Source organism: Camelus ferus, chromosome 4 (assembly GCF_009834535.1).
Source record: "Camelus ferus isolate YT-003-E chromosome 4, BCGSAC_Cfer_1.0, whole genome shotgun sequence".
In the NCBI taxonomy this organism is placed as follows: domain Eukaryota; kingdom Metazoa; phylum Chordata; class Mammalia; order Artiodactyla; family Camelidae; genus Camelus; species Camelus ferus.
In genome coordinates, this window is record NC_045699.1 from 10,374,600 (window position 1) to 10,395,421 (window position 20,822).

The 20,822-nt window shown below is 38.8% G+C and overlaps 1 protein-coding gene and 1 non-coding gene across 2 annotated transcripts in view; both read left to right on the forward strand.

Annotated features, from left to right (window-relative positions):
* Positions 1-20,822, forward strand: part of UBAP2 (ubiquitin associated protein 2) — a 95,496-nt gene that overhangs the window by 59,863 nt on the left and 14,811 nt on the right. The window contains exons 9-15 of the mRNA XM_032477561.1: positions 5,425-5,477; positions 8,696-8,763; positions 11,062-11,251; positions 14,090-14,303; positions 16,963-17,240; positions 17,821-17,990; positions 19,054-19,267. Of these exons, the coding sequence (XP_032333452.1) occupies positions 5,425-5,477; positions 8,696-8,763; positions 11,062-11,251; positions 14,090-14,303; positions 16,963-17,240; positions 17,821-17,990; positions 19,054-19,267 (1,187 nt within the window). The remainder of the gene's footprint in view (positions 1-5,424; positions 5,478-8,695; positions 8,764-11,061; positions 11,252-14,089; positions 14,304-16,962; positions 17,241-17,820; positions 17,991-19,053; positions 19,268-20,822) is intronic.
* LOC116663406 lies at positions 11,365-11,447 on the forward strand. Its single transcript, XR_004319658.1, has one exon. It is a non-coding gene; the product is annotated as a small nucleolar RNA SNORD121A (small nucleolar RNA).

The following is a 20,822-nucleotide window of genomic DNA, read 5'->3' on the forward strand; positions in this document are numbered from 1 at the left end:
TGAGAGGTTGAAGAAGGAATAATAATGATAGTACAGAAACATGAAGTAAATCTGACAGTATGTGCAAGATTTATATGTTGAGAATTATATAACTTGATGATGAATATCAGAGATGACCCCAAAAGAGGGGGAGGTACTCAGTGTTTATGAATTGGAAGACTCAATATTATTGACATGTCGTTTCTCCCCACATTGATGATGCAGGTTCGGTACACATTTAGTAAAAATCCTAGCAGGTGTTTTGGTGTAAATTGATGACTTGATTATAAAATTTTTATAGAAAAGTGTAGGAATGAACATAGCACAAACAATTTTGAAAACTAACAACATTCAAAGACTCATGCTTGTTAATTTTAAGAAGTTACCTAAAGCTACAGTAATCAAGACTTGAAATTGGCAAAAGCATAGAGATAGATCAATTGTATAATAACAAATCTAGAAATAAACCCACAGACACATGGCTAATTGATTTTTGGACAAAGGTTTCAAGGCCGTTCAGTGGCATACATTATACTCTATATAAAAAGATAACCAGAAGTGTATAATAGCTCTACACATGAAATCTGAAAGCACAACTTAAAAAAAAAAATACGGGGTAAATCTTAGCCACCTTGGGTTAGGCAAAGATTTCTTATATAGGAGATAAGCATGAGTCATAAAAGAAAAATACAGTTCCTCAGAAGAGACTAAAGTGAAAGAATAAGGCATAGTTTGGAGGAAATACTTATTTAAAACTTCTGTTTGAAAAGGGACTTTATATAGAATATATAAAGAACTCTCACAACTCATTAATAACAAAATAAGCAACTTGATAAAATAAGTGAGCAATTAAAAATGAATGAAAAATGAAAAAGTTGTGGAAATGGGTGGTGATGATTATATAACATTGTAAATTACTTAAGGCCAATGAATTGTACACTTAAAAAAGATTATCATGGTAAATTTTTAATACTGGAACAAAAAATTAACATAGAACTATGCACACACTTTGTGTCTATGTCTTTTTGTTGTTGCTATTTTACTATAATTAGATGCAGTTTGGTCATTGGGCAAGAATGGGTGAAGGATAACTTCTTGTGAATCTATAATTATTTTAAAATTAAAAGTTAATGAAATATGAACAAAAGATATGAAGCAAAAGATGCTTCACAAAGGGAGATACATGGGTGAGAAGAACATAAAAATATGCTCATCATTATTGGTCATTGGGGAAATACAAATTAACCACAGTAGGTTACCACCAGTAGGTTCTTCCATTAAAATGGTTTTAAAAGAAAACTGAGAGTACCAAGTATTAGTGGAGATGGAGTGGTAAATTGAACTCATACATTCCTAGTGTGGAAGCATACATTTACCGTACAATTTTACAATCCCAACCCTAGGTTTTTACTGAAGAGGAATGAAAAGATATCCACACAAAAACCTGCTTGTGATGTTTATAGCAGCTTTATTTATAACCTCTACTGATTTTTAAGTCAGATGTTTGAAACAGAAGGTCAAATCAGTCCATTAACTGATGTGCTTCTTTCTTCTTATTCATCCTTCTGCCTTCTTTAACCCTTCCCCCTCCATCTCCTTATTCTCGTTTACAGTAGCAGATTCCTTGCTGGAAAATATTTAGATAAGCAAAACACGTTTGATGTAAAATACAGTTAAAAGATGTTGTCATCTGATGGGGTGCTGGCTGTTTCTTAGAGTCCTCACAGAATGGTGTTGTCTTGTTGATAATAAAGTTCTGAGTCTAACCCACAGCCTTAAAGGCTCAGAAACCTGACTTTTGGCACAACATTGTAAACTGACTGTACTTCAATAAAAATATGTTAGAACAGAACAAAAAAGAAAAGAAAAAAAACAATAAAATATGTGCGAATTAAAAAAAAAAAAGGAAACCTGACTTTAGGACAGGTTAATAATCAGATCCATTCCTTAGTCAGACTCACATTAACCAAGATAGAAAAACTGAAAGATAGTCAAAATACTAATTTATAAATGTACTAAAAACAAACTTGTTAAACAGATTGGAATGCTGTGTCTGACAAGTGAGAAGGGAATTTGGTGAACATGGGAATGAGAACAAGGGATGCAAATTGAATGCTCAGGGTCCGTCTGGCTGATGAGATTTATGGCTGAATCATAGCAGTCTGTCATAGCTGGACTGCAGTAAGTTTACTTTTTCTTGGACACACAGTGTATATCTGTGTGTAAAAGAAGCATCAGAAAGCTTTGATGCTTTCCCTTTTCAGTTTAATTTGCTGACCAGTTTCTCTTCTGATGAATACCTTAATTGCTTTGATATGTTAATACCTTCCATTTTACATTGATCCACAGAACTGGCAGCAAATCCTCCAATTGTAGCTCAGGATCTGTCAAACAAAAGTTCTTATGGACCCAAGGGTAATGCTTAGCTAAGAATCTTATAAAATGCTCAAAAGAGCTTCCATTTTTAAACCAAGGCTAGCTAATAAAAATTAATCAGGTGAATGTTTGTGAACTACATTTTTACAACTACTTGATAAAATAATTAATCAGCTTTTGATAATGGAAATGTTTTTCACTTTGGCCTTCAAGGCAACCCAGATTTTGCATCATTGCTCCTTTTCCAAAGCTGCCTTTTTGTACTTTTGATATGTTCAAGTTAAATTGAACATAAAGCATGCATCTCACATTTATTGTTTTAAGCTGAGAATAAATTAATGTCGTTGAATTTTTCTCGTATGTTTGAGGTAAAGGTCTGTAGGTCTATAACAGGGACCAAGGTTTCACTGTAAAATTTTAATATTCCAAATTTAGATTATGGCCTGAGCCTGAATTGTTCTGTATTTAATGCCGTGCAGTTTCTGTAGTCTGCGTATCTAGGGTGGGTCAGTGCAACAGCCAGGCCTTGGCTTCTGATGTGGGGCTTCCCCTCTGTTGCCTGACATACCACTTTACCTGTTGAACTTCTGTTTACAGTTCTGGACATTGTCTTCTGCCTGATTTTAAATTACTTAGATTCTTATCCTATAAATTTGTGTTTTAACTATTTTCATAATACCCCTAAGTGGTAGGCCACTCTTATCATATGAAGGAATGTGTGTTTTAACTTATATCACTGAATTGTATACTGAAAAATGATTACCATAGTTAATTTTAGAAGTATTCTACCACAACATAAAAACTTTTTGGAAAAAAGTATGTTGAACTTTAGGTTACTTTTAATATTTTATAATTAGACTCTTGTAATGCCAAAGCATTGTTTCTCTGCCCTGGAATATTCCTTCTTTGTATGTCTTTCTGTTCAGATGTTTTCCAGCCACCAAGGTTTTTGCTGTGCTTCATCTTCCCCATAAACTTTCTCTTACTATTTTAGCTTTCACTAACTTTTTCATCCTCCAAATTTCTAATACATTAATCAGATCCATGTAATTTGCTATCATCATGCTTTACATCTAGGCTTTTAACCAAGTGTTAGTTGGCTGATGATTGATGACAGAATTCCTAAGGAAAATTCCACCTTAAATTGTTTCCTGTTATAATTTTAGATGTTTCAGGAATGATTTTTGAGGCTTTGAAATGCTTTCTCTTTCTTGATTCAAGTGTCCCTAAAACTGCTTAGATCGAGCCTCAGCTTTTTGCAGTTTGTCAGCCGTTAAGAGTACTGTCTTCTTTGATAAATCTGACAGCATGAGCGTAGGGTAGGTTGGACGGAGGTGGCACTGAGAATGCTGTATACCAGCCAGCTTTGAAATTAGGCCACTTGTGAGCTTTTAAAACTATACATGTACTTAGAAGTCTGGAAGGAAATACATTAAAAGATTCGAGATTATATATTATACTTAAGAAAGGCCTGTTATAGGAGGAAGATGTTAGGTGTAGATGTATGGTTTGCCTTGGGTTCATTTAGCTTTATGCACAGTGTGCTCTCTAAGAGGAGGAGGAGTCTAGAGAACAAGGTCCCAGTACTTATTTCTAACTGGGACTAATTGCACCATGTGTTTTTTTGTTTTTTATTTTCCCCCACTGAAACTATTACTTCTTTCTGCTCTGATTTATGAAAATATTTTAATTTAAAGAGATATTTGGAGGGTACATAAATTCAATTGTGTTGTGACATTTCTGGAGAAATTAGGGAAACCATTTAAAGGTATGGTAAGTGAGCCAAAACAAAGGATCAGTTATCAGTTCAAATACTGAAATCTGTCACCATCAGGCTTTACTGTTATTTCAAGAATACATACAGTTGAGAGGCACAGAAGAGCAGGGAGTACCTCTACCCATGTTCTTTTCCTGTAATGCATATGCGCCGTGATCCACCGTGTGGGTGACGTCTCTCCGTGATGTGCGTAGGTTTCTCACAGCAGGGGATATTTTCAGGTTTGAGACACCTCCCTTTTATACCCATAAGGTAGCATATCCTAGGTGATGTTTTATTAGGAGCTGTGCTCCATAGATTCCGCGTTGGCCGTGACCAATCTCAAATTTGGGACATACAACTGAAAGCATTACATAGAGAAAGACTCTTCCTAGGTAACCATCGGTTTATTTATGAGGTGGTTGGTTATTAGGTTACTGACATGATTCCAAAGAAGTTAGTTCTGGTCGTGTGCGTTTTTTCCTTAGGAGTATGACCCTCCTCTTCCCACACACAAACCTCATTATAGATAAGGTGCTTAACCTATTTCTTCCATTGAAGGAACTGAAAAACATTCACAACCCCACTTCCTGGTGGTGGTTATAATTAGTATCTTGGTGTGTTTCTTTTAAAACCATTTTATCTGGGTGTGTATTCTCATGTATGCTTTAAAGTAGTGGACCTATACTTACACAGTATCTGTAAGTATTAAAATCAGCATATTTGAACTCATGTTTTTCTTTAAAGCTCTTACTTGTTTTACATGATGATTGTTCTGTAAGAAGTTTGAGCACATCCTGTGTACCTGCTCATCAGGAGTTACAGCAACAGACTTTATATGAATAGGACTGATGCTCAGCTCTGCTGGAGTCCTATCAGGAAAGCATACAGTGGAGCTAATATTGTATGAAAAGGATGCTTCTCTGAATTTGATAACTCAGTAATCTGCCTGAAATTAAGATCCAAAACAGAGCTGCCTGATATTGAATTTTCTTCTCTTAAATTCTATAAATCACAAGAATCTCCTTGTTAAATATGCTGTACTTCCTTACAGCAATTGCTCAGATGTTACCTACATTGAAGCAAAAATCAGTTTGAGACATTGCTTTTGAGTTTATGTGGATAGTACTGAGCCAAGTTGCATTTGAAAACATGACTGGTTTTCTTGAGATAGATTAAGAGCCTAATACTTCTGGGTTGTAAACTGAATTGCTCATGAGCTATGTGATACATCTTGTGCAGTACATGGTAGAGAATCATCTGGAGTAAGACAGTATTTGACTTGTGTTGTAAGCTGTGATTGTTGTTAACAGGGGCCTGGAAGAATTCTGTAGAAGAGTGGACAACAGAAGACTGGACTGAAGATGTAAGTGTTTAGCATCGGCTCTGACCCATCTTTCTTTTGGATTCTGGTAGGGGCATGTGTGCTTTGAGGAAAGCCTGAGACACCTTACAGCCCTCCATGGCTCCCTTTCAGACTCCTGTGATTACCGTGTTTTGTTTGTTTTGTTTTCTTTTCTTTTCAGCAGATGCTCCTCAGAAGGAAGTTGGTGCTTTGAGATTTTTAAGAAACTTGGTTTTAAAGCTTCCATTTGAAAATGCCTGGGTGTTAAAAAGGAATGACATCATTTTTAAACTTATTTTTGTTTTATTTGGTCTTGGAACTAACAGACGCTATTGCCCTGGCCTGTGAACAGTTAATTATTCTTTATTATCTTTAAACAATTTTTTTACAATTTTTTATTGAAGTATAGTTGTTTTACAGTGTTGTACGTGTGTGTGTGTATGAATATATATCTGTATATATATGCTTATATTGTTTTTCATATTTTTCATTATAGGTTATTATAAGATATTGAATATAGTTCCCTGTGCTATACAATAGGACTTTATTGTTTATTTTATATATAGTGGTTAGTATCTGCTAATCCTAAACTCCTAATTTATCTATAACCTTTTTATTAAAGGAGAGAGTCTGTGTTTGAGGTTGAAATTAACCCAAATAAATCATTCTGGTTCTAGGCCCAACTGCTTCCCCTTTCACCCAGACTGGCTCTTTTTATGTTGATTTATTCCACTGACATTTCTGAGTGTACTGCACTAGCTTCTGAGAAGTGTTGATCTCTAAATTCTGGGTTTGGCATGAGATACTCTTAACACCATTTTTCTGTTTGACTCTCAAGACCCAGAACAGAAGTGTGTATGTACATGTTAGAGAGCTATGGCCAACACTGGGAGGGATAGAATAAAGAGGTTATAAGTATTGACCTTCAAAATTAAATAGAATGACCCGGACTGTTTGTTTATTTATTGAGATTATTCCCCCACCTCCCATTTTGTACTCAGAAGTTTTATTTATTTATTTTTTATTTTAAAGAAACAAACTACACTTCTGCTGCTGCTGCTGCTTTTTCTTTTTAAGCATGATTTTATCTCACTTGTCAGGGAGTGAGCTGGGTAGGGTGTGAGACAAGAGGAGAAAGATACTCTCATTTGATGGGAAGTTTGGAGACTTAGGGTGTATTTTCGCTTCTGCCACATACCAGCCGTAAGCTTTTGGGATATGATATCACTAGGCTCCCTGTGACCTGTAATCTGGGGAGACTGGATTGAGTGGGTGGCTATTTGAATCAGCAGATGGATGGGTACTGGTGACAAGAGGAAGAATGTGCAGCCTGTTGGTACCTAACCTTATTTCCAACAGATCTGTGCTTTTAAATGTTTTGTGTTACTAGAATTTTTGCTAAGAGTTTGTTGGGAGAAAAAAGGCTTCCAGGGCTAAAAGCTTTAATTACCTTCCCTGTTGTCTGGGCCAATAGGCAGGTTAGAAAGCCAGCAGGCTATCAGAAGGCAAAAATACTCAAATTCTAGCTGAGTTCACCTGTTGACCTCAGATGAGGCATCTTTCCTTTCTGAGCCTCCTATTTTTCATCCTAAAATTAATATCATAATAACTGTCCTGCCTAACCAATGGGGTTTTTCTGTGTCTCAGATGAGGTCTTATGATGTAAGTCCACTAGCAAACAGTTCAGATGTACACACAGAGGTAGTACTATTCTGCAACATAGCCCATACTGTATCACAGTATAATTACTGAAAAGAATTAGCATAGGGAATGTGGACATCTTCTTTTCTCAGGAATTGTCAAAATTATGAAAATTTTTCTGAAATTATATATAGAGTGATGATTGAAAGGTGAGTAATCTGAAATGCAAATCCTAAATTTCTTCCAGAGCTCAGGTGGATGAAACAATGCAGTTTTCTGTCTTTTACCGGGATAGGATTTCGTGAGAAATGTAGTTCTCATTTACTTTGAACTTAATATTTTTAAGGCTTAAGATCTACTGTATTATTGCTTTTCAAGGAAGTACTACTCCTTTATTGGTTCTCTCCTGCTTGTCTTAATTTGTAAGATTATTTAAGGCAAAAATGGATTTCTCTGGGCTCTTAAGATACTGCCTTGGAATGGGGTGCAGCATAGCATAAGCCTTCCCTGTTGAAACAGTATAATCAATTCAGCACTGTTTATTTTTATGGAAAATGAACCCCTACTGTCTGCTTTGCCTCTGTCTTAGTATTAATGTGTGAGGAAGTCTAACTTTATACCATGTTTCAGAGCACTGAGACATGTAACATTGATGAGAATCATAGCAGTCTTTAAATAGCATTTTTATTAGTTTTTCGCATTATGTCATTAGATCAACAGTTACCAGCCTTTAAAAGCCCATGCCCCTCTTTGAAAACATAAAAGAGCGTGCCTTTCAGTAATGTTAATTGGAGTTTCAAGAAATTTTACCTTGTGTGCCTTAAAACAATATGCACGAATCTCAGAATAATAATTTTGAGTGAAAAAAGCTAGACAGAAAAGATTGTGTATTTTAAAATTCCACTTAAAATTCTGGAAAGTACAACCTATAGTGACAGAAAACATATCTGTAGTTGCCTAGGGATAAGATTGAGTGGTGGGAGGAATTGATTACACAGGGACAGCAGCAGACTTTTGGGATAATAGATACATTTATTGTCTTGATTGGTGATGGTTTCACGGAAGTATGCACATGACTAAACTTATTCAGTTATTAAGTTTAAATACTTGCAGTTTATTGTATGTGTAAATAATGAAATTATTTTGATAAAAACAGCAAGGAAACCTATGACTTAACAAAAATATTACAGCTTTCTAATATAATACTCAAGCCATCTGTCTCAGGGAGAGAAAACATCAATTGTTTTGCCTTCTCAAACTTCTGTACTTTTTGGCATTTGTAAGTAACATTGGTGGTGGCTTTTGTTGGTGTTCTCATTTTGTATAATGTCAAGTAGAATTGTGAGACTGGGACTTGAACTGTGGTCTGACTTTTACCTTGTTTCACTGATGTGGAATCCTTGTGGGCTTATCAATCCAAAATTATCTTCACCTTAAGAAAATTACATGTCATGATCACATGTATTTTCCTTTAGCTCACCTCTTGGTTGAACTATAATAAGAGTACTGGTGACTAAAAATTGTCAGGAATTTGATACATTTTTGACTTGAGATTATACAAAGTATGATTAAAATATCTTTTACTCCTTTCTATGTAGCTTTCTGAAACAAAGGTCTTCACTTCCTCATCTGTTCCAGCAGAGAATCATGGCACACCTGGGCAAAGGTAAACACTGTTCCCCACATAATTGAAATTTCTTGCCCTCGGAAAATTGTTTTCTCAGATCTCTTACTGTTTTTTACCCTTTTCTTGACTTTTTCTGTTTTTTCTCTTTTCTAAGACTTTCATCCCTAACTTACCTGATGAGCTGACATGACAGCCTCTACCGTTTCTTACTTTGTTGCACCACTAATGAATTAAAATAGCAGTTATGTTTGTGATTTGTTAGAATTTGTGGCAGAGATAATGTTAAATCTACTTAATGGTGGGTTTTTTTTTTTTTGTTTTTTGTTTTTTTTTAACTTCTGTAAACATACTGGGTTTTTTGACAGATAAACAACAGAAATATCCTTTGGTTTCTTCTGACACCATTTATTTAGTCTTCTCAGGGTAATACAGATGTCTTATTTTATAAGGGCTCTATAGTTTTAATCTACTAGTCTTTCAGAGTGTAGCTCAAGTGGTAAATAAAGCACATGCTTAGCATACACAAGGTCCCAAGTTCAATCCCTAGTACCTCCTCTAAAAATAAGTAAATAAACCTAACTTACCCCCCTCCCCCCCAATCTACTAGTCTTTCAGATTACAGAATAAGAAGGAGCTTTTGGGGGTAGCTGAAATAGTGTTAGATCGTGTGCAGAACTGAATTACTGAAAAACATTTATTTGCATCCTAGTTTTTATAGTAACTTGAAAAGCCTTTGAGTATGGTTTCAAAATACAGTGGTCTAGGAGGATGAGAACCTTGATATATATGACACCTTAGCATTGAAGGCAATTTTGAATCTAACATGTTCAATCTCATGCCAGATGAGATGGGTGTAAGACTTCATTATAGGGAGATAAGAACGATCAAAGGTTATGTCTTGAAATAAATTGCTTTATGGATTGCTCAGAATTTCTTGTTAAATGGATATAACTTCTTCATTTATTACTCAATGAATTTGATAGGATCGCTTTCATTTAAAAAAAAAAGTAGAGGAGGGAGTGTATAGCTCACTGGTAGAATGCATGCCTAGCATGCATGAGGTCCTGGGTTCAAACCCCAGTGCATACGTACATACATAAATCTAACCCCCCCCCAATAAATAAATACCTACCTACCTACCTACCTACCTACCTACCTACATGCATACATAAATCAAGAAGTAGACATTTTTAATGATTATTTTCCAGAAGACAGTGCTGTAATGTTTTTCTTGCGTATTAACTTATCAGTCTTTTGGAATAGAATTTGCTCTGGTTTTTGTAGTAATGCAACACCTGAGACGCATCATATGTAATATAAATACCATGGATTTGTATCCTTGGAGTTAGGTTATCATAAGCTAGAACATTACCTTGGGTCTCAAAGCACTAGATCCCGTAAGTTCAACCTGGTTATGGGGAAGTGAGAGTGGGTAGTACACAAGGAGGGAACTCAGGCCTGGGAACTTTGCTGTATATCAGGGGTGCGTTTTGAATTATTTGACCTTCCAGAATCTGCCTCAATGGCCTGGTGAGAGTTTCTGTTAGAACTGCCTGGGAATTGGCCTTTAAAAGGATTTAATGGAGCAAATGACTATGTTAGGTAATCCTGTGGAGAAGTTAGACACTCACTCACATATCAAGTAGTATATACCTGGAAGATCATTTCTTCCTCATGTTTTCAGGTTTTAAGGCCATGATTCTCCAGTTGGAATATTTGTCTTTCTGGGGGCGTTTATAAGAATTCTAATTAACAGTATTTGTTAATTTATTGTGCATTTTTTTCCTGAATATTTAAGGAAAATTATATGAGATTTATATAAACCTAAATGTATTATGGGATAGGTTGCAGAACGTAGGAATATTTATGGTAAATGTGAATTGGCTTGAATGGTCTAGTATGGCTTTGGTCCTCATTCTTTAAAAATACGGGTTCATTCTCCTTTAGGGAAGTTCAAGGGAGACGAGTTTCAAGTAATAAAAGGGGGCACAATATTCTAAACGTAACAAGCCAGACTTGAGAACACTGTTTAAGAGTACTCAGTTGCTCCAGGTTTTCAATTCAGCTGCCAGTGTGCCATTTCTCTGGAAATACCTCAATGCACTTTTTCGTTCCTTTTCTCTGCAAAGCCCGGATTCAGTCTCCGTCGCTTCCTATTTGGGTGGGAGAGGGTGATTGATGCTCTTCTTTTGGCTCCTTTAAACTCAACTTTCCAAAGGTTTTCGTCACTTAGATTATTTTTAGCATGAATTTACTTTATGATGATTTACTTCTCAGATTCATTTGTTGGTAAGATTTGCTTATGACTCAGTCCTCATTTGCTTTTTGTCTGCTTAGTGTTGATCTGGTAGCCTTGCTCCAGAAGCCTGTTTCTCCTAGTCAAGCCTCAGAAGTCAGCTCCTTTGAAACTTCCCAACAGCAGGGTTTTGGTCAAGCCCTTGTCTTCACAAATTCTCAGCACAACAGTCAGATGGCACCAGGGACTGGCAGCTCTACCACTGTCAACTCGTATTCTCCTCAGAGCCTGGTAACTCACTTTTATTTCATTCAGTATGGGATTTTGAGGAATGTGCCTATGAACAACTGTATTCTAGAATGACAATTATTTTCTAAATATAAAATTTTCTACTGTAGATCTCAGTCCAGAAAACAATGATGTGGTAATTTCCAAGCACATATCTGATGATTCCATGTGGAATTCAACTACTCTGAGTTTTCTGGATGAAGACAGAAATATTTCTCTATTATTAGTTGGATTATGAATTAGCTTAGTCATAATCATTTAGGCATCCTTCTTCCTAACGATTTTTTTCTTGGGTTTTGAAGTCTGTCTCTATACTTAAGATGTTACATTTCCGTTTGTTTTCCAATTTATTTAATTGCTAATGTTTGTCATTATTGGCTTGCTAATATGCAAAAATAGTTCTTTCCGAGTCTGCCTAGGTTCTCAAAGTTTTTGCATTTTTATTTGTTTTGTTATTCCAAAAAATTAGTGTACTTTTTCTTAAAATGCCACCACACTATGTAGTAGAGGCCCGTATAATTTGAATATGTTTTCATTGAAACGGTGTCAACTGCTGCAGCACGTTGGCTCTGGCTTCCCATAAGAATTAATCTCCCATCAGAAAGAACTTCAGAAACTGTTAGTGAAGGATATGAAGACAGGTGGTGGGAGGAAAAGTGTGGAGCATAGAATGTGAAGGCATTTAACTGCACAATGGCAAACTCAAGCCCCTGTCCCACGTGTGGGCAGTTCTGAGCTGGCAGAGGGGAGGCTGCAAGGACTACAAATATAAACAGAGATCACAGCTGTCTCTAGTGATGATCACTTTGGTTCATTATTTGCTGTGCTTTACCTGAAATCTACAGTTGAGAAACAGAATTTGTTATGAAGATATGGTAATTCTCCCCACAGCCCCCAACACCCTGACTCAATCATTTGCTGTACCTGCCCCACCCCCAAAGGTGGAGAATTGAATTATGTAAACTTTTCACTGCTGTTTTCTACTCTGCACAGTCATGTCATGTCGAGTGTAACTGGCTTGGCATTTGTAGTGTCATCAGTGGTTGTGTATGAGAGGGCGCTTAAAGTTGGACAGCCCACAGCAAGGTGCCCCCTCTGTTTTGAGAGGACCCAGTAACACCTCCTGAGTTTTGTTTGAACCACCCAATTCCTTTCCTCCTCTGTCTTTCCGCCTGCCCCTGGTATACCGATGTAATATCCTTCCTGACTTGCTGGAATCTTAGCCAGGCCGTGAGTTGAGTTTTCTTATTTTACAGCACTCTTCAGGTATTTTGCTTTTCATCATGAATGACACTTCGAGAAACTGGAGTAAGAACTGTTTGTTTAGCACAGTAGAGCAGTGGTTCTTAACCCTACTGTACTATTATAATCATGGGGAAACTGGTAAATAACAACGGTAATAATGATAATAAATAATGCCAGATTCTACACAAGATCAGTCAGAATCTTTGGGAGTGGGAATCGGACACTGTGTGTGTTTGTGTACATGGGAGTGCGTGCGTACCAGTACACATATTTTTAAACTGCCCCTGTTGATGGAAGTGTGTGGGTGGAGTGCAGCAGCCCTGTGCGACGTGTTACCTGAAGCACGGTGCTAGTCACTGAGGCAGTGATTTCATTGTGTTGTGAAACATGCAGAAAGTATGTGAAGATGAAATTAGCTGATTCAGGACAGAGATGAGGTGGGAAAAGAGAGGAAGAATAGAAGCGTTATCCAAGAAGCCTTCATTGAGCAGTGGGCTTGAGCTGGATCTTGGTGGACTGATGGCGACGTGAGAGAGGGCGGCAGGCGGCCTGAGCGCAGGATCTGGAGTAGGGGTCAGTCGTGGTAACAGCCTCTAGCAGAAGCGATCCTGTGAGCGAGTGCCCACAACCTGGAGTTCTGCTCACATTGGAGAGTTTGGGTGTCTTTAGAACAATGGGGATAGCCCGTGCCTTTGGAAATTGGTAACAGAAGTAATTCCTTCAGCTTTCTGCATCTGGCCTCTTGAGGGAATGCCGATCATTTCTGTATTTAACCTTTTAGATGGTTGTGAAAAGTTATTTTTGACAAACTTTTCAGACACTGATCTTGGTAAGTAAAAATGCAGTTGATCCGCCGCTGTGTGTTATCTGGTCAGAGGCTTTCATCCCCCTCAGTCTGGAGAGCCAACCTGACAGGATAGGTGGGGGCTGTAACGTTTTCTTTTATGTACTTTCTCATGGAGCATATTTGGTGTTCTTAGTCATCTGAACACCTTGAAATAAACACGGCAGTGTCCAGGGTGTCTGTTCAGGACACAGATACCTCGTGTGTAATGCAGTGTCTGATTTTGGAAACTTTTAAAGTAAGTGCTGTGACCTGCATTTACTCTTGCAGGGTGACCTCATGGCTGACCTCTTTTAAAACTAAACCTATTAAAACCTTTACAAAAAAATTAAGACAGTTATTCTTCACACATTAAGGGAATACTGTATATTGTTTTTCAAGCTTGTCTTTGTCATTTAATTCAGGATATTCCTCTTTAGTTTAAAAAAAAAAAGGTAGTACTGTGTTTGTGAACATGTGATTTCACTTTTTAAGTAAAATTCCGTTTCTTAAAATCCAGAGAAAATGTTCCTCTTCCTTCTAACCTCTTATATCAGAAATAGGAAGGGTTGCTGGATTTATTTTTTCAGATCTTGTTGCATAATAATATTTTCATGTAGCATTTATTCACATGGGTCTTACTAGTTTAGATGTCCTAAGTTATAATTTTAAAAATCCTTGTGAAAATACATGACGTGTTTTAAAGCTTGAGGTGGAAATTCTGTATTGCTGAGGACTTCTGTTTTTCTTTCCGTTTTTCTTTCCCTTTAAAGTCATCCGTCCTTGGTTCAGGATTTGGAGAGCTTGCACCTTCAAAAATGGCAAACATCACCAGCTCCCAGATTTTGGACCAGCTGAAAGCTCCGAGTTTGGGCCAGTTTACCACCACCCCAAGTTCACAACAGAATAGTACGAGTCCCCCCACAACCACTTCTTCTTGGGACCTCAAGCCCTCAGCGTCCCAGTCCTCAGTCCTTAGTCATTTTGGTAAGTGTGTATTTTCTATGGTGGTTTTCCCCCATTGAGGACATGCTGAGTGTTAGCAGAACTTGTGGATTTGTGAACACTAACGTGGAATTTGCCCAGACATGTATCTGTTTAGTAGGACTTCTGCAGAGTTTCTGAATTAAATCAGTCAGCTTGGTATTATATAGACACCTGCATTCATTCGTTAATATTAGTAGTACGTACTTTGAAGAGATGTGCAGAAGCATGGTAAAGTCATGCAAGTATGAGGAAACAGCATTTTGAGTAAGTGCTTAGTAAGTGACAGATTTTGTTGAGCTTTATTAGAATAAGGTGGTGACGGCAGGTGAAATGTGGGCAGTACTTTACATCACATCATCTAGGTTGCTTTCTGATTCTAACACATGCATGTATCTACCATATTTGGTCCAGCCACAATAGTCTGTGGTTTGTAATTTAAGGGCACCGTGTGTGAGTGGAATGTTTTTTAAGCTGTATCCCATAGACTTTGTGACATTAAACCACCATTTCCCATCAACACACACATTCCACAATAGCAGAGTGTTGCTTCAACCACAGGATTGGCTGTCTGGTTTATGTTTAGGGCATATTGAGAGACATGGAAGCATGTTTCTCTGCTGAAGGTAATGGCTTACTGTTAGCCAAGTACCTGAGACCACTCCCAGGTTTGAAGTCATGTCTACCAAGGAAATTCATGATGGAACCAATGCTCAAGGTTTTTACTGGGGGGCTGGTTACATAGGCACCTGCTACCTAGCACATACCAAAACTTTAGATTTACAGAAGGAAAGCAAGTGTTCAGCATAAACCAAATTGTATAAACATTTGAGGCACAGAAAGTCACTTTTTCAATTAGAGTGCTGGCATCCTTTGCTACCAAAATTCCATGTTCCCTGACAGCAGCCAGGAGCCTATCTTGCAAGCTGCCATTTGTGATGGCAGCTGTAGGCCACCTATGTATATTAAACTTTTTTCTGCACACTTAGTAATGAGTGATACAAGTGTTTAGATTTGAGCATGCTAGTCCCATATTCTTTATAAAGCCTGTCTTCTTTTGTACATGCCTCTAATATCAAACCAAAAATAGATTCATCTGTGATGGAAATAGACTAAGTCATGAGTTGGCAAACCAACTGGATTTTACGTGTTTGTGTAAGTAATTTTTTGGAACACAGCCACAACATTCATTTATGTATTGTCTGCAACTACTTTCAGTCTACAAAGGCAGAGTTGAGTAGTTGCTAACCGATGGCCTTCAAAGCCTAAAATATTTACTGTCTGGTCTTTTGCAGAAAAAGATTGCCAACGTCTAGCCTATATTATAGAAGGTAGCATTTCAAATCAGTGGTGAAAAAGATGGTTTATTGCTATCGGATATCTGGCTAGAAAACGAAGTTGGATTCCTAACTCCCACTCTACCAAAGTGCCAAATGAGTGAAATATTCAAACGTAAATGTAGAACAATAATAGCAAAAAACACAGGGAGGTTTTGATGCACTTGGTGTGAGGTGGACCTTTCTAGATATGACAGGAAACACCATAACCAAATCAAAAGAGACACAGACTATGAAAAATATTTGAAAAATCATATCATAGGCAAAGGGTGACTTCCTTAATACAAAAAGAGTAACTTAAAATCGAGATCAACAGTGATGTGAAAAAAAGGGTCAAAAGAGGGTGTGGACAGAGTTTATGGGCATAGAATACTTAAGTGTGTGCAGTGATTTTTAGGCAGACTTAACGTCATTTTAGTTTGTGTCTTTTATGCCATTTTCCTCCAGTCAAATTAGGAAGGATAAAAGTATGGTATTACAGTGTGTTACAAAGTGTGTGTTCTATCTATGGATAGGAATTTTGAAGTGTTCGTCAAAATTTAAAATATAGTTACTCTTTGGACCAGCGACTCTGTTCTAATAGTTGATCGTGCAGGTGTACTTAGACTTGAGCAAGATGTCTTATACATAAAAATATATTCATTGCAGTGTTGTTTTTCATAGGAAGAGATTGAAAACCTAGAAGTTTATTAGTATAGTGCTAGTTTTAAAAATCAATGCCTGTGTACAATGGATTACTTTATAACAACATCAAAAGAAAGTAGCTCTTCATACATTAATGTGGAACAGTTTCTGAAAACTAAATGGTTTGTGAGGAAGCAAGATACATATAGTGTGTATGTCTGTCTGTCTCTGTATATACATTGAAACAGTATCTGAAGATATTCCAGAAACTGGGTACAGTGCTTCTGTGGAGCAAATCTGGGGACAGGGTGGAAGGGTGATACGTATTTATCATATGTATTTTTCAACCTTTTGGATTTTGTAATACCTTGTATGTTACTTACTGAAAAAAATCAAATAATTTTCAAAAATTAATACAAAATACCCATTCCCTCTCCCATATACTTCAGCATAAACTGAATCTCCTCTCTGTATAAGAAATTAGCTAAAAACCTATTCTCGGGCATCCTTGGCCATTCATCATGTACCTGTTGCACATCACAGACATGCACACACCGCTTCAGCTGGAAGACAATTGGGAGAAGCTCGTGGGGACTGCAGCCCTTCACCATCCGTGGCGGTGGAGAGGGGCACTGAGCCCCTGCTCCTGAATAACTGATTGTGTCCCTTACTCTTCCCCTCCCTCCCTGCACACGTCACAGACTTCAAATCTCAGCCCGAACCGTCCCCTGTTCTTAGCCAGCTGAGCCAGCGGCAGCAGCACCAGACGCCGGCAGTCACTGTTCCTCCTCCTGGGTTGGAGTCCTTTCCTTCCCAGGTGAAACTCCGAGAGTCAACACCCAGAGACAGTAGTACCTCCACTGTGAACAAACTTTTGCAGCTTCCAAGCATGACTGTCGAAAACATCACCGTGTCTGCTCACCAACCACAGCCTAAACACATCAAACTCCCTAAGCGGCGAATACCTCCAGCTTCTAAGGTGGGTCTTCCGTTGCAGAGTCACAGGCCCAGAGGTGGATGTATTTTAACATTTAGTTCGTGTGCTGATTTATTGAGTCTCAGAAACTGTTGTGTGGTGTTTTCAGACACATAGCCTGTTACTTCCTTATGAGGAATTGGCCACTTTTGAGTGACTAGGCTGGTATTAGAAGGAACGGGTTTGTGTTACGCGACAGAGTGCTCATTCACATTATAGATAGATCTGGCTCAGAAAATCTGGTGGCCTTGTGTATTTCACTGTGTTCTGCAGAGGATGAGGGTTCATTGAGCACCAAGTGCTTTCATCACAGGCCCACTCTTCACCCATCTGTCACCGAGTCGCAGTTGGTGGCACTGACCATTCTCTTTTAATTTTTTTTTTTTTTTGACTCTTTTCCTTTCTCTTTCTTTTTTAAAAAAAAAAATTCTCTTCCTTTCCCCTTCCTTCAGCCTTTCACTGCATGCTCCTCAGGCCTGCTAGCAGCGTCCCTGGAACCCAGTGCTTGTTCTGCCATGTTATAGGTCTTTGGGACTGGGAATCTCTGACTTCTGTTGCTGACATAATGGTTTTGCTTTTTCAGATCCCAGCTTCTGCAGTGGAAATGCCTGGTTCAGCAGATGTCACAGGATTAAATGTTCAGTTTGGCGCCTTGGAATTTGGATCAGAACCATCTCTCTCTGAATTTGGATCAGCTGCAAGCAGTGAAAATAGTAGCCAGATTCCCATTAGCTTGTATTCAAAGTCTTTAAGGTACGTAGCTTCCCACCTCTGTCTCTGGTTTTGATTGAACTAAGTCCTTTGCAAAGTAAAACAAAATAGAGCCTAAGAAACCACCTGCTGGAGAAAATACACCCTACAGTAAATGGGTTAGTGCAGCCGTTACCAGTGTCTAATTCCAGAACTTCTCTTCAGTTTCCCTAAAAAGAGCCCTGTGCCTGTGAGCAATCACTCTCAGTTTCCCCTCCCCCATTCCCGGAAGCCGGTGGTCTGTCTCTGCATTTGCCTTTTCTGGACATTTCATATAATTGGAAAATTGTAATATGTGGCCTTTTGTGTCTGCCTTCTTTCACTAAGTATAGTGTTTTCAAAGTTGGTTCATGTTGTAGCTTGTATGCATTTTATTTCTAATAATATTTCATTGTGCAGATATCCCTCCCACATTTGTTTATCCATTCATTAGCTGATGGACGTTTGGGTTGCTTCCACTTTTTGGCTGTTATGAATCAGGCCACTGTGAACATTCAGTTACAGATTTTGTGTGCTCTTGTTTCTTTTAGATATATACCTAGAAATTGCTAGGTCATATGTTAACTCTCATATTTAAGCCCTTGAGGACTGTCAAACTCTGCCACAGTGGCTGCAGCATTTTACATTCCTACCGGTAATTATGAGGGATGCAGTTTCTATACATCTTGGCCAACACTTACTTTCCTTCAGTAGAATATTTTATGAATAGAGAATCCCAGATTTGGGTTTTATTAAATTTTTGACTTCTAGAGCCAAAACCTGATGTTTGCTTGAGTTCCCTTTTTAAGGATGGTCTCAGACATCTGGATTCGTTAAAGATTCTTAAGGATTATTAAAGATGTCCCCTGCCTATCAATTAAATTAGGTGGGTTTAATTTGGGAAGAGCAGGAGGGCCAGTTTTTTTGAACTTCATTTATGTCATTTAAGTAATGCAGCAGTATAAATCTGTAGTTACAGACGGGTTTATTTACTTTACAATGTGACAGTTAAGTGATGACGTAATTCTACTTCATGAAACCCTGTAAAAGTGACACAAGTCTGTCTGATGTCTTTTATTCTTTGTAGTGATTCTTTGAATACCTCTCTCCCAATGACCAGTGCAGCACAAAGCCCCACCTGCACAGCGTCAGTCCTCACCTCCTCCAGCCCAACCAGCTCGTCTCTGAGCCCCGCCGGCCCGGCAACAGTGTCCCCCTCCTACGACCAGAGCTCTGCGCACAGCAGGCCCGCGTACCGGAGCTCTGTGAGCCCGTCGCAGTCAGCTCCAGGAACCGCCCCGGCAAGTGGTCTTTCAGGTCTCTCCTTGTAGGTAATCCTGCTGGGAGCTCAGTGCGCAGGTTGGGAAATTACGCTTTTTGGCTGAGATTTCCTTTTAGAAATTGGCTGACCTTTTGAGCAGGATCTGTAGAGTTTGTTAAATTTGCCGGTAATGGCCATCTCGCTGGAAACCTGCGTTTCAAGCAGCCAGGCGAGAGGGATGTGTGGGTGGGCCCAGAGGCGTGGTGGAAGGATAGTGTCGGGTACACCCCGAGTTGCTCAGAGTGGTTTGGATGGGGCAGGAGGGGAACACGGTCTTGTCTGTGATATTTTACCTCCTGTAAGGCAGACATTTAAGCATTACCAGTGAGGGTTAAAGAGTAGACAAGAACATGAAAATAATAAAAATAATTAAGTTGGCATAGCAGGAATTTGGGTACATTTTCTTTTGTTTTTTCCTCCTTCCTTTTCCATCTTTTATATTAGATGTTTTCCTCCAATGTCTGGTGATTGCAGTCCGCCTACTTGACACTAGAAGGTTAAGTGTTTGTGGGGGTAGGTTGGTGACTGGGCTGAGGTGTGGGGCCCTGTGGGCGGCCACGTCTTTGGGGCTGGGGGGCTCCTTTGTCAGCCCCCGTGGGCCTCTTCTGTTTGTTTGAATTCCCCGGGGACGATTCTCCTAGTCTTCTCCCTTCAGGGCCTGTGTCTGTCTGTCAGTGTCTTAAGAGCCTAGCAGGAAGAGAAGGCTGCCATCAGAATATTCGTTTTGCCTGCATTGATGTGATCCATCTTTTTTTTCTTTTATCCCTGCAGTACCCCAGGCCATGCGTTACCCTGTTGATGAAATTTAGAGCTTGTGGGAGAAGGTGGAAGGGGGTGTCCACCCTGCTGTGCAGGGTTTAGAAACTTCTCCTACACCTGTCCCCCCCCCCACACCCACTGAGCTGCGTCAGGTGCCATCCTGCATCTGCTGTACTTTGCTGTACAAAATTTTTTTGCTGTCGTTTTGCACCTTTATTAGTCTTTCTGGGTTTACATATTTTTAAAAAGTCATGTATTCTTGACCTGTCTTTTTCAAGAAATTTATTCTTGTAATTTCCAGTGTGGTAACCACTGGCCACATGTAGTGGTTTATTTAAAAGCTGAGTTTCTCAGACACACACACTGTGAACGCTCAGTGTCTAGATGTGGGGAGTCGCCGCGGTGTAGGACCGCGCACATGGGGACTGTTCCCGGTACTGCAGAGCCTGTGGTTCCCTGGGACGGTGCTGGTCTGTAGTTTCTAAAATACGAATCAGACCACGTGCCACCCAGGCTCAGCCCTCCGCCATCTCCGCGGCATCTCGGTGCCGGCTCTCGTTCCCGTTCGCCTTCCTGTTCCGTTTGTCCGTATCACTGTTGACCTCATTGCTTGCTCAGCTAATCGAAATAAAACCCCTGCAGTTTTCTGATCTCTTGGTCATTTGATACTTTACGTTTGTTCCCACCATGTTTCTGCCTAGAATTTCCCCCACCCCAACTAATGTGGCTCCTTTGTTGTGACAGTTTGTCCATTGTTCATGTTTTAAAAATGCTTT